This window comes from Trachypithecus francoisi, unplaced genomic scaffold (genome assembly GCF_009764315.1).
Source record: "Trachypithecus francoisi isolate TF-2019V2 unplaced genomic scaffold, Tfra_2.0 Lachesis_group10, whole genome shotgun sequence".
NCBI classification, from domain to species: domain Eukaryota; kingdom Metazoa; phylum Chordata; class Mammalia; order Primates; family Cercopithecidae; genus Trachypithecus; species Trachypithecus francoisi.
Window position 1 is genome coordinate 37,659,331 of NW_022681455.1, and position 13,176 is coordinate 37,672,506.

General features: G+C 51.7%; 1 protein-coding gene across 7 annotated transcripts in view; it reads right to left on the reverse strand.

The window, feature by feature from the left end:
- MDGA1 (MAM domain containing glycosylphosphatidylinositol anchor 1) overlaps positions 1–13,176 on the reverse strand; it is a 66,045-nt gene that overhangs the window by 13,864 nt on the left and 39,005 nt on the right. For 4 of the 7 annotated variants that reach the window (XM_033217034.1, XM_033217033.1, XM_033217037.1 and 1 more), the window contains exons 4-12: positions 11,211–11,407; positions 10,316–10,448; positions 9,790–10,059; positions 7,197–7,526; positions 5,305–5,601; positions 4,184–4,468; positions 2,358–2,509; positions 1,382–1,559; positions 1,112–1,135 (exon numbers count right to left, since the gene is read on the reverse strand). In XM_033217034.1, coding sequence (XP_033072925.1) covers positions 1,112–1,135; positions 1,382–1,559; positions 2,358–2,509; positions 4,184–4,468; positions 5,305–5,601; positions 7,197–7,526; positions 9,790–10,059; positions 10,316–10,448; positions 11,211–11,407 — 1,866 coding nt within the window. The remainder of the gene's footprint in view (positions 1–1,111; positions 1,136–1,381; positions 1,560–2,357; positions 2,510–4,183; positions 4,469–5,304; positions 5,602–7,196; positions 7,527–9,789; positions 10,060–10,315; positions 10,449–11,210; positions 11,408–13,176) is intronic. The other 3 variants (XM_033217036.1, XM_033217038.1, XM_033217039.1) reach the window with 2 other exon arrangements.

The following is a 13,176-nucleotide window of genomic DNA, read 5'->3' on the forward strand; positions in this document are numbered from 1 at the left end:
ACAAGACTTCTTAACCCTTTTTGTCCATAGTCCCTTCTAGCACCTAGTGAAGCCTAAGGACAATCTCAGAATAATGATTTTAGACACATAAAATGAAATATATAGGATTATAAAGAAAATCAATTATATCGAAATACCGTTGTCAAAATATTTTTCAATCTGTTATAAAATCATAAGTAGGCTTCTGTAGTATCTAATTAAATCACAAGATCTAGTGTTAGGCCTAGTAACTACTATAGTTTTGAAATACAAATGGATATAAATGATATTTAGAGATATCTCGAACAACTGTAAGGTGAGGTGAAAACATGGGATTTCTACAGCTGACAAAGTCACAGGTCCTGATTTTACTACTGTGGTTTGGGTCCTCCATTCATCATTGAAGGGGATGTTAAATTTCTGCTAGAAGATAGGGAAAATAAAGAAATAATTGAGGCCAGGCATGATGGCTCACGCCTGTAATCCTAGCACTCTGGGAGGCCAAGGCAGGTGGATCACCTGAGGTCAGGAGTTCAAGACAAGCCTGGGCAACATGGTGAAATCTCGTCTCTACTAAAACTACAAAAATCAGCCGGGCACGGTGGCACATGCCTGTTATCCCAGCTACTTGGGAGGCTGAGGCAGGAGAATCACTTGAACCCGGGAGGCAGAGGTTGCAGTGAGCCGAGATTGTGCCACTACACTCCAGCCTGGACAACAGAGTGAGACTCCATCTCAAAAGAAAAAAAAGAAATTAATTGTATGCCTTTCCATGTTCATAGACTGCCTGAATTCTATACATAGATTCCTTGGAGGTCCATGGGTCACAGACTAAGAACCCCTGACTCAGGCAACAGGGGGTGTAGATGAGCCCAGCTTCTCCTTTTTTCTTTTGGGACAGTGAGCCTCTCCCCACCTGCCTGGCCTTTAAACCCCAGAATAATCCCAGACATAAACATCTCCAGCCCAACACTGCTTCTCCTTCTAGCCTCTGGCCGTACCCCATGGAAACGCAGGGGGAATTCATTTTCTCTCTGACTGTCTCAAGGATAGCCTATCTCCTTTCTCTCACCGGGAGAGCCTTTGTGTCCCTAAAGGGAAGGGGAAGTCATGGGGGATTGGGGAGTCTCACCTGAAAGGTTCGGAGAGCTGATGGCTGAGAAAGCAAGCAGGGAAACCAAGTCAGAACTGAGGTGTGGGGCTCTGCAGAGGATACCCTGCTTGGGACCAGAGGACAGGGTCCTCAGAGCCAGAACTGGGGGCCAGCGGGTCTGGCCTGCAGTGACAAGGTAGGAGAGTACATGGTGGGGAACCCCAAGCTTAGGAACCGCATGGGGATGGTGGAGGGGGTCCCTGGCCATGAGATGGGCCCATCCTTCCTACCACCACCACTGTCACCTACGCTCTGTGTAGTGGATGATGCGGGAGGCCATGTCACCAGCCCCGAAGGTGGTATAGGGTGTGAGGCGGACCTCGTAGCTGTGGGGCACACGGAGGTCCGTCAGGATGTACTCCAGCAGCTGCCCCTTCTCCACACGCCGGACCGGGACGGCCTTGACCACCGCATTGTGCTGGTTCAACTGTAAGTACAGGGAGTTCCCAGATGCCTAGGAAGTCAGCCCCTCAGTTTCTTCAACTCTGACACAGGACAATCACCTCTTCCGTGCCCACCTCCCAGGGCCGTCTTCATAATAAAAATGATGATAGCAACACACTGAACCATTAATAAGTGTGGGGTACTGTTTTAAGTATACTGCCATTATTAAGTCATTTAATCCTCAAAATTGCAATCCTATGAGGCAAAATATTATAATCAATCCCCCATTTTACAGATAAGGAAACTGAGGCCAAAGAGAGTAGCTTGCTGTAGCTACTGTACACAAAGCTGGATTCTGGCCTAGGCAGTCTGCCCCAGAGCCACACTGTTACCCTCCCACCAGTCACCTCTTGGGCTGAGCAGAACCACATGGAATCATACTGGGCACGAGAACAGCAGAGAGACCCTGGCCTTGCGTGGTGGAGACCCCCTGGATGAGACTGACCCTCCCCTCTCCCACACCCCTTCTTAAGCTCTTGATCCAAGAGTAGATTCTATGTTCTGTGAGTAGCACTGGCTCCCTCCTCTATGAACCCAGCAGACCCTTGCCTGCCCAATTCTCATAGCTGTGCCTAGAGTCTGGGTCCAGAAGGGACAGATCCCTAGAACGTCCAATCTCTTGCTGCTATGTCCAAAACTTTTCTCCCTAAGGGAGACTCTCTAAAAGGGTCAACGTGTCTGAGCCCCACCTCTGACCCTTCCTCTGGCCTTGATGAGCATTTCCAGGGTCAGCCACCCCACCCTCCACCTGCCCCCAGGCCCCCACTCCCCCTTGGCCCACCTGGCGGACGCTGAGTCTGTAGTTGAGCACAGGGTCGACAGCATCAGGCTCCCTCTGAGTCCACTGCAGCACGTAGGAGTAGTTCTTGGACAGCTTGTGGCTGCGGGTGGGGTTGGGGGTGTCGAAGTAAAACTCCGGGCTGTAGGCTTTGGCTAAGAGGATGGGGAGGGGGGCATTGGGCCGTGGAGGGTGCGGGGGAGACACAAAGAAAGGAGGTGTGGGAAAGGGAAACGGAAGAGGATGAGGTGGAAAACAGAGAGGGAATGGAGAAACAAAGAGAAAGGGAATATTGTGAGATTGGGGAATGTTCGGAGAAGAGGGGATTGGGGAGAATGAGAATGGGATAGGAGGGAAAGTGGGAGATGGAGACAGAGATTGGAAATTCCAAGAGGTGATATTGGTGAGAAGAGAAAGGCAGGCCCAGAAAAAATAGAGTAAAAAGAAATTTAGGAAAACACAGAAAAGGGATATGAGGGAAGACATGGGAAAGAGAGTGGGGGAAAGACACAAAGAAGGGTCAGGGATATTGGGAGGAAAGAAAGATAAGGGAGAGGAGGGGAACAGAGAGAGGAGTGGGGAGACAGGGAAAGTGTGGGAGAACAGGGGAGAAGGGAAGGAGGTGGGAAATGTCACAGGGGCCTCTGGCTGGCAGGGCTGGATGGTGGGGAGGTGGGGAGAGGGCCAGTGACCTGCCGTCCTATCCCCCTGCTGCTGAGTGAGGGATTCCAACAGAAACTGCAGGGCCACCCAGTCAGCTGGGGGCTGCTGGGAAAGCTGTGTATGCCATGGAATGGGGGACAGACATCCCCAGGCTCTGCTCCAGAGGTGCTGCCACCAGCTCTGGCAGGGAGGCGGCTCTCCCCACGTGGAGGAAGACATCAGCAACCCAGGCAGCCCCCCTGTGTTCCCCCAGGCCGCCCTCACTACCACTTCCACCCCTTTCTGACCCACCCATGGCCATCTGCAGCCCCTGACAGCCCACCTGAGAATGCCTAGAAGAGCTGGGGCTGAGAGGGGTTTCTGGGCACCGAAGGGCCTGCACCTCTAGGGTGCCAGCTCAGGAAACGTGTGCTGTCTGGCCCAGTGCTCCCGCAACAACGTTCCAGAGAAGCTGTTGAGAGGCGTCTGCTCTCCCCTAAACTACACCTCAGACCCCCGAAGCGGTTCCCCATCTGTAGCCTCAGGGGTCAAGGACGAGCGGGGAGGGGCTGAGATGGGGCTGCGGCCAGCGCTTGAGGGGCTCTAACGCTGGTGGGAGTGGGGCTGGAGGAAATGCTGCCTGCTGCTGGATCGGCCGGAAGCGCAAAGCTGGGACTGGACCAAACTGAAAGGGGTGGAGCCTATGCCTTACGCAGGCGGAGGAGCCTAGACGTGGCTTGGATGGGTTTTGAAGGGGTCTAGGCCTGGTTTGGTTGTAGTTAGAGAGGCGAAGCCTAGGCCTGGGGAAGGCTATGTTTGGAAGTGGCGCAGTTGTCAGACGCCCAGGAAGCGGGCTGAGCTGTAATAGGCGGGGCTTAGGACAGGTATAGGCATAAGCAGGCCTTGGAAGGAGAAGGCCTCAACCTCAAGATAGGGTGTAAGTGGAGGGGCATGGCCCGCACCTGGAGGGCGGGGCTGGGAGGCCCAGGTTGGTATACTAGCGGCACAGGGCGGGGCCTGGCCTTGGCATGGGCAGGTCTTGGAAAGGCCCGGGCTAAGCCTGGAGTAGGTGGGCTTCAAGGGGGTCAGCGGGCCCACCCAGGGAAAGAATCTCCCGGGCTGGGATTGGGGCAGAGCCTGGCCCCTGGTGGGCGTGGTGGGTGGGGAGGGACCCACTGGACGCTCACCGGAGACCTGGAAGAGGCAGACAGCCGAGCCCACGTCGTTGGAGACGCTGCACTCGTAGCTGCCGCTGCTGTCGCGAGTTACGGCGTCGAGGCGCAGCTCCGCATGATCCGGCGTCTCAGCGGCGGCGGGAACAACAGGCGGCGGCGGCAGCAGCTGCCCTTTGAAGCGCCACACAGCCGAGGCGATGCGCTGGGGGCTGCCTCGCAGCAGCGAACAGCGCAGGAGCACGGGCCGGCCCAGCGCCTGGCGCACGTCCTGGGAACTGGGCTCCACCTCCGGCGGGACTAGGGGCGGGAGCAGCGGTCAGCGGTGCCTCTCCCCAGCGTGTGGGGTCTGAGGAGCGGCCCGTGGGGAGGTAACGCGCTCGCCTCTACTGCCATGAGCCCCGCCAGGAAAAATCCCAGAGCGGATGCACACTCGCAACACATCCCTCCAATGGCCACGCACGTACCTCCCAACCTGCAGATACCCACTCCCTCCTGGCCATTCCCACCAGCCATGCTTCCCAGACCCGGCCTCCAGTCACGCCCTAAGTGGACCCCTCGCCCCACCCCCACCCAAGCAATGAAATGCAGGACAACTCAGGGATTTCGCGTATAATCGCTGAAGCTAGATGGGCTGGGTTCAAATCCCAGCCCTGACTCTGTGAGACCTTAGGCAAGTTACTCAACCTCTCCGTGTCTCGGTTTCCCTATTTGTAAAAATGGGGGAATAATAGAATCTATTATAGGGCTGCGGGGGTTTAAATGAGTTAGCGCATTGAAACTCTTAAAACAGTGTTTGGCACATGGTAATTTTCATCATCTTGTTATCAGACAGTGTTTCCCCTTGAGGGTCCTTCCTCCTCCTTCAAAATCCCATTTCCACCTGTCAAAATCAAGTAATTTTTTTTGTTCACCGGGCCCCTGAAAATGAAGATGGGAGATACTTGATGAAGTGCAGTAAAGAACACAGACCTCCGTGTTCTACAGCACGGGGTTGTCAAGGAGCGTTAGGGGTATCAGGAGTAGGTGGTGGGGTCTGGTTGGACTGGGGTGGGTAAGGGGATGAAGAGGGGACAGGCCAGCTGGGAGCCGGAAGGAAAGTTGGGAAGGTAGTCCGAGTGGCTTGGTGGACTCACACTGCACGTTCAGCTGCACCTGGGCCTCACGGGGGCGCACGTTGAAGCCATTATAGCGGGCCGTCTGGCAGCGGTAGGTCCCGCTCATGTCTCGGCTCACTCGCTCCAGCCGCAGCTTCCCGTCCGGAGTCTCCTCCAGGGGCAGCCCCGAGGGCAGCAGTGCAGCCTCCTTGTCCACACGGGACCAGAGCACGGGCGGCCGCGGCTTGCCCCGCACCTCGCATTGCAGCTCGGCAGGAGATCCCTCGCGCACAGTCACCACGGCCCTACCCTTGGGCACACTGATGGTGGGCGGCACTGCGGGGGTGATGGTGGTCGGTAGAGAGGTAGCAGTGGAGTTGGAGCTCCCCCCTGGGCTCTGCCTTCCGGCTCCTGCTTACCTCCCCCTAGGTGCAAGCCTCTCTCTCCCATCCCAGACTTCCCACTGGTCCCCAGTATTTCCAAAGCAGAATTCACTTTCCCAAATCCTCTCCACCTCCTGGGTCTCCACCTCAGGGTCTTCCAACTCAAAGAGAGACCTGAAGTCAGCCTGGCCTATATTCCGTGTTCCCCAGAACTAATAAGTACTAGGGATTCCACCTCTTAAACATTTCTAAATATATCCATTCTTGGTCCTTCTGTCCTACTCCGGGCCCTGGCCTATTTAAAGACTTCATCTTCTCTTGCCTTAGTGTGTTATCACAGGCTTCTAGTCTGTCCTACAACATCCTTGCCCTTTATTCTTAAGTAATAGGATACCTGGCTTTCAGCAGGGCTCACAGCCACCCAGAATAAAGACTACATCTCCCAGCCTGCATTATCGTTAGCTACAGCCACGCGACTAAATTCTCGCCAATGGAATACCAAGGAAAATGAGGGTGTTTAAAAGAAGCTGTACCCCTCTTTTCCTTCCTGCAGAAAATAATGCAGAATAATAGCTGCAGCTGGAACTGCCATCATGGGCAATGTGGCACAAGCTAAGGATGATGGAAGAGCAAGCCAGGGGGAGCCTGGGGCCCTGAGGACTTGGTGGAGCAGAGTCCCTATCCTAGCCCTAACTGCTTACCAGCAAAGTTTCACATGAGGAAGAAATACACATCTAGCTAGTTTAAGCCACTGTTAGTTAGGGTTATTTCTGTTAATAACACTGCTAATTTCTTTTATTCATGGCAGAACTTAATGCAACCCAACACATTGCTCAATCAGAGGGTCTTTTTGAAGACTTCCATGAGTCCCATTGCACATCACATCAAACAAATTAAAATGTACCCATGTTCTACATTAAATATAAAGTTCTTATTTTTAAATAGCTCTATAAGGCCAGCTGAGGTCCAGTGATCTAGTTAGTATAATATATACTCTATAAACATTTATGCATTTATTGGCTTTAATTGTGCAGTTGTTTCTTTGTATTTTGGAGCCAATTATTTTATTTTTCCAGGCCCTTAAGACACTTCCATGCCCTAGGCATCAGGCCTATGAGCCAAATGGAGGAAACACCTCTGGACCCCTGCCCTGGCTCTAAGACATTCCAACTCCCAAGCCCTCTACACACCCTACAGTTGTAGGGTGCGTGGTCTCTCCCTTTGAGGCTGCACTGCCCTCAGGGAACTCTTTCCAGACTCTCATGTATGCAGTTTGCAATGATATATTTATTTGTGAGACTATCTGAAATGTGTTTGCCTTTTCTCCTAAGCTCTATGAGGGCAGAGCCTGTTTTGCCCACCACTCTACCCCAGGGCCTAGCACAGTGCCTGGCATATTAACAGGGACTCAGTAAAAGCATGTGGCATGAACAAATGGTGGCCTCCTCACTCTGGCTTCCCTTTCCCAAGCCGCTGCCTCCCCACTACCTCCTGTCTGTGGGCCTCTCCACCCCCTCACATTTCCCTAGTGCCCCTCCAGTTGCCCACCTGTCTCAGAGGAGATGTTGACCTCGACGCTGAGGTCGGGCACGGGTGCCCCTGGGAAAGAAGCCATGCACAGGTAGGTGCCGTAGTCACTGAAGTGCAGGTCAATGAGCTCTAGGCTGCTGGTGACCGCGGGCAGCTCAGGATCATTGCGGGTCACCAGCAGCCGCTTGGACATGCGTGCCGGCTTGCCATTCTTGAACCACTGGTAGGTCACCTTCTCCTGGGGCACTGCATCCACGTGGCATGATAGCTTCAGGTCCTGGCCCAGCTGGATGTTCTCACTCTCTTTGATCACGTCAGGAGTGATCTGGAATGTAGCGTTCTTCATGGCTGTGAGTGGATGGGGAGGGAAGGGTAGCTGGGGTTGGCCTGACTCCAGGGGTCCATGTCCCACCCCAACCCAGACCCAGCTTCTCCCCTCTAACTGGCCCTTCTGGGGATAAGGGGCTACAACTCTCCCAGGTGAAACTATCACTTTTCTCTGCTTGGAAATTGTTTCATTTGTTCAGATGTGCTTTAAAAGTTCAAAAAGGTCACTGCAGAAAAGCAGGTTTTACCAAACAGAACTTACACTATGTGAAAGGCACTGTTCTAGGCACTCAACATGGATTTACTAGTTTAACCCATCCCAGAATCTCTGAAGGAGATGCTTTATTACCCCCATTTTACAAAGCAGGGAACTGAGGCTCAGACAGTTTAAGTAACTTGCCCAAAAAAGTAGCCAATCTTGAATTCAAACTCAGAGTCTGAGCTTTTGACCACTACAATGCTTTGTTTTTTATCATTGTTTTAAACCTTAAATATGCAAAATACACATTTGGAAGCATGCACTAGAATCTAATAGTGGTTCTATCTAGAGAGTGGAACTGAGGAGAATTAACAATTTAATTCTTACATTTCACCCTTTTGTGCTGTTTGACTCTTTGTAATAAGCGTGTGTAATTTTTATAGTAAGAGACCAATACAATCACTTCACATGCAATTACATAAAAACATAGCTTTTAGAAAGAAAAAGGTCTGGCCTCTTTAAAAAATGTGGATCATGGCTGGGCGCGGTGGCTCATGCCTGTAATCCCAGCACTTTGGGAGGCCGAGGCGGGCGGATCACGAGGTCAGGAGATCGAGACCATCCTCCTGGCTAACACAGTGAAACCCCGTTTCTACTAAAAATACAAAAAATTAGCCGGGCGTGATGGTGCGTGCCTGTAGTCCCAGCTACCCGGAGGCTGAGGCAGGAGAATGGCGTAAATCCAGAAGGCGGAGCTTGCAGTGAGCTCGTGCCACTGCACTCCAGCCTGGGCGACAAAGCGAGACTCCATCTCAAAAAAAAAAAAAAAAAAAAAAAAAAAAAAATGTGGATCATGTTTGAAACAAGCCAAGAGTTAAACTGAGTTTTTAATCAGGTACCCAACCTTCTGGACAGGACACTGGCACAACAGGCACAAGTCAGGTCTGCTCTGGGAAAGGCGGGCTCTACAGCCGCCCTAAGAGGTGACCGTAAGTATTTGATGTAAATTGAGATCTTACCAACCCAGGCTTAAAAGGCCAAATGGAATCAGGTGGAGAAAAATAATCTTGTGATGGGAAAAGTACGATCGAAGGAAAAAGTAGTCATTAGCCACAATTTTTAACCTTCTTTCTTGCTCTGATTAAGTAAAAAGTCACAGAGAGCTAGTTTCTTTCTGTGAGGAGAGTCAGAAAGAGACTGACTGCTCAGTGAGAGATGAAGAGAGTCCATGTAATCAGTGACTCTCAGTGGAGTTTGGCAGAAGCTGTACTTAATGTTCAAGTGCTAAAGCGCTGGAAACAAACCTGGATCTTTAAAAACAACAACCAAAACCAAACAGGGAGTGTATATTCAGGGCAACTTGAATCAATGCTCTCAGGTAGCCAAAATACATTAAAAAAGAAAGAAAGAAAAGCAACAAACAAAAATTCCTAAAGCCGCACAAGCAGAAAAATTTAAAGTTTTCTCTTTAATTCAGAGTGTCAAAATCAAGATCATAGTGGGCAGCTAATTACTGAGGCTGAGGTTTAATAAGAAAAATGTTTATACTTCTTTAGACTGTGCTCCAAGTTTTGTATCATTTTTTACATTTAGTAATTATCTTCAGATTCACTTAAATACTTCCCTAATAAAGATTTCCATATAGGGCATATGGAAATGTGTATTATTTTCACTTAAATTCAGTTAATCACATAGAAACTACTCTACAGGGAGAAAGCCAGGAAATTACTCTTGAAACCTAGAATGTCCCCATTTAGCTTTTTCAGCCTCAGTTTCCCAATCTTTAAAAAAAAAAAAAGTAGGTAATCAATCCTAGCCCTTCCTATTTCTTGGATTGTTGAGGTTACATTTGGAAATGTAGATTGTCAAACTTTCAATAAAGCTTTATACAAATTTTATTCATTCTGCCATCTGCTGGCAGTTAGCTGAATTGCAGGCAAATCGAATGGCATGGAACATCCTCTGCATGCTTCACCTAGCAAAGCGAAGCCGACAGGCCGCTTTCCTAGTTCATTGGTAGCTCCCAAAGACCAGGGACCCTGTCTGCCTCACAGCTTCCCTCCCACCCCTTCTGAGGCCACGTACATCGCACCAGCAGGTTGACAGTCTTCTTGGCAGGGTTGCCCACATTGTTGGTGGCTGTGCAGTTGTAGTAGCCAGAGTCCCGGGCCTGCACTGAAGGGATGCTGAGGGTGCCACCCTGGGCCAGAGCACCCAGGGGCAGTGGGCCAGGCCCATGGGACCAATGCAGCTGGGGGAGGGGATCACCGCCTGTCAGCAGACACTGCACCGTCACATTCTCCCCAGGGTTCACCACCAGAGTTTCGTTCACAGACAGCTTCAGGGCTGGTGGTGCTAAGAGGACAAGGAGTGGGATCTTAGGGGACTGTGAGGCAGGGCTGGATGTTGGGGAGAGTAGGGGGCTAGAAAAACCATAGAGGCTGGAGAAGCCCTTGGGGGAGATGAGAGGGGAGAAGACAGAGCAGGAAGAGGAGGGGAGGGGCCAGACATTAGTGGCACCATGCCTGGAGTCCCTGTGGGGTGGGGCACTATCTCCCGGTTGGGAGTTAGCTCAGGTAGGGAAGGAGTATAGGGAGGAAAACGCCTGTACCCGTGGTGTTGGTGAGCCGGAAGGTGATGGCCTTGTCTGGGATGCCGCATACGTTACGCACAGACACCTGGCAGGTGTAGCTGGCATAGTCCTGAGGCCGCAGGTTCTTCAGCTTTAGGACCTTGGTCTCCCCCTGGGTAGCAGTGGACCACTGGGGTGAGGTGCCTGCTTGAGTCTCCAGGGGTCCCACATACTCATTTACCCAGCACCAGAGCCTACCACAAATACCTAATTCCTCTCTTCCCACCCCCACCCCCACCCTCACCATTTAGCCCCAGGGGTCCTGAGCCTGGGGTGGATGCTACACTCTCCACAGCCTTGGCAGTGCCTCATCATGGGCTTCTCTGGGTCTGAGGTTGCCCTGGTGCACACTGGCAAGGACCAGGCCTTGGTTTCTCCAATCTGGGAAATGGAGGGGTAAGAAGAGAACTTGCTCTTACAACCCACACAAATATGGGGCTGGCCCGCAGGCATCGCTGAAAGCCCTCCTTGGCAGAATGGCATCACCACCATCTCCTGGGACTACCAGGGCCCATGGGAAGAGGAGTCATCTCCCTGCCCCCAGGTCCTGCTGTGCCTGGCCATAGGTTCCCAATATTCTCCCACCCAGCAGCAGACTGGGATGACCTGTCTGCCCCTAGAGGGTGTCTTTTCTAACTAGCAATGTTTCTGGAGGACATGTTGCCTCAGGGACACTCCTGTCCTCACTGCTGCTCCCTGGACTTTCCATCCGATTTTTCTGCCCCGGGCTGTCTGAACTCCAGTCGGAATGTGTGTTTCCAAAGTGAGAATAGACTTGCTGAAGTCAGGCAGTCCGAAAAACTCAGCCCCATGCCCCCCTCCCCTGTTGGGTGCAGGAGAAAAAATGTGGGGTGAGCCAGCTGCCCGTCCTGACCTGAGTGTAGAGGGGCTCATAGATGTCGACCCCATTGTCCTGGCTATGGGACAGGGTATCGGAGCCCCGCTTCCAGATGAAGCGGGCAGGCGGGTTGGAGTTGACAGTACAGCGCAGGAACACCGTCTTCTCCTGGTAGAAGTTGCCTCGCACATCGCTCACTGTCTGGTGCACCGTCAGCATTGGCTCATCCAGGTCTGCAAGGGCACAGCCCCCATGAAGTCAGGACTGGGTCACCCCAAGGTTGGGGGGCTCAGGCTCCTGGCAGCCCTTAGGAAGAGCTGAGCTGTCCTCAACAGACATTTCCAGATTGCCAGATGCCCTCCCAGCCCTGCAAGCTTAACCAACCTATTAGAGGCAGGGGACAGGACTTTTTCCTTTTACTTTTTTTTTTTTTTTTTTTTTGAGACAGAGTCTCGCTCTGTTGCCAGGCTGGAGTGCAGTGGCACAATCTTGGCTCACTGCAACCTCCGATTCCCTGGCTCAAGCGATTCTCCTGCCTCAGCCTCCCAAGTAGCTGAGATTACAGACATACGCCACCATGCCCAGCTAATTTTTGTATTTTTAGTAGAGAAGGGGTTTCACCATGTTGGCCAGGATGGTCTCGATCTCCTGACCTTGATCTGGCCACCTCGGCCTCCCAAAGTGCTGGGATTACAGGCGTCAGCCACGGAGCCCGGCCTCTTTCTTATTTTTTTGAGACAGAGTCTCACTCTGTCACCCAGGCTGAAGGGCAGTGGTGCAATCATTGCTCACTGCAGCCTCAACCTCCTGGGCTCAATCAATCCTCCCACCTCAGTCTCCTGAATAACTGGGACTACAGGCATGCACCACCACACCTGGCTAATTTTTTGAATTTTTTGTACAGATGGGGTTTCACCATATTGCCCAGATAGATCTTGAACTCCTGGGCTCAAGCGGTCCTCCCGCCTCAGCCTCCCGAAATGCTGGGATGACAGGTGTGAGCTGCTGCACCTGGCCAAGATGACAGGACTTGATGCCTTCCCAGACTTCCTCTGAGCTGTGCCTCCCGGGGACCTGCATGAGGGTGTCTAGCTTTGCAATCTCCCATCATGGAATGGAGGAAGCAGCTGCTTCTTCAAATCCTAGTTTAGCTGTTAATTTGTAGTATAACCCACCTAAGTCCCTTCTCTCTCTGGGCCTGTTTCCTCATTGGCAAACTAAGGTAGTTTAGTAGTTCTTGGCCCTGTTTGCACAAGAGAATTACATGGAGATTTTCTTTTTAATACTGATGCCTGGCAGAGTTCATGGGTAGTGTCAAAAGTCAGAACAATGGTTGTCTCCGGGGGGAATTACTGACTGGGAGGGGGCATGAAGGAACTTTCTAGAGTCATGGAAATGTTCTATCTCTTGAACTGGAAGTTGTTTACACACACATGTAAAAAATCATTAACCTTTGCACTTAAGATTAGTACACTCTATCGATTAATCCTCAATTTAAAAAAAATAATTAAAAAGCTTAAGAAAGAATCGATATTTGGCCCCACCCCTGATCAATTACATCAGAATCTCTGGAAGTAGGGCCCAGGCATCCGTTTTTTTAAAGGGTCCCCTAGAGATCTTAATGTGTGGCTGTGAGTCACAGGCACTGACAGTACACATTCCAACATCCTCCAACAAATGTCCCAGCAGCCCATCATTCTGCCCCTTCCACAGCCCACTGGGATAGAAGTCACCACCACGGTCATGAGAGGAGGTCAGCATTGGTGGGGCCCAGGCCATGCTTGCCAGCCTGTTCCAGGGCCAATAACCTGAGAAACGGCCCTCAGCTCCAGGGGTCGGCAGGACGCTGGCTGGCTGATGAGGGACAGAAGAGAGGTCTGGGATGCCACTGTTCACCACTCTACTGAGTCCCACTTAGGGAGTGGGAGGATGTATAGCTAATAGGTAGGTTCATTCTAAGCCTTAAAATGGTGCCACACAGGCTCCTGGGGCTGGGCCAACA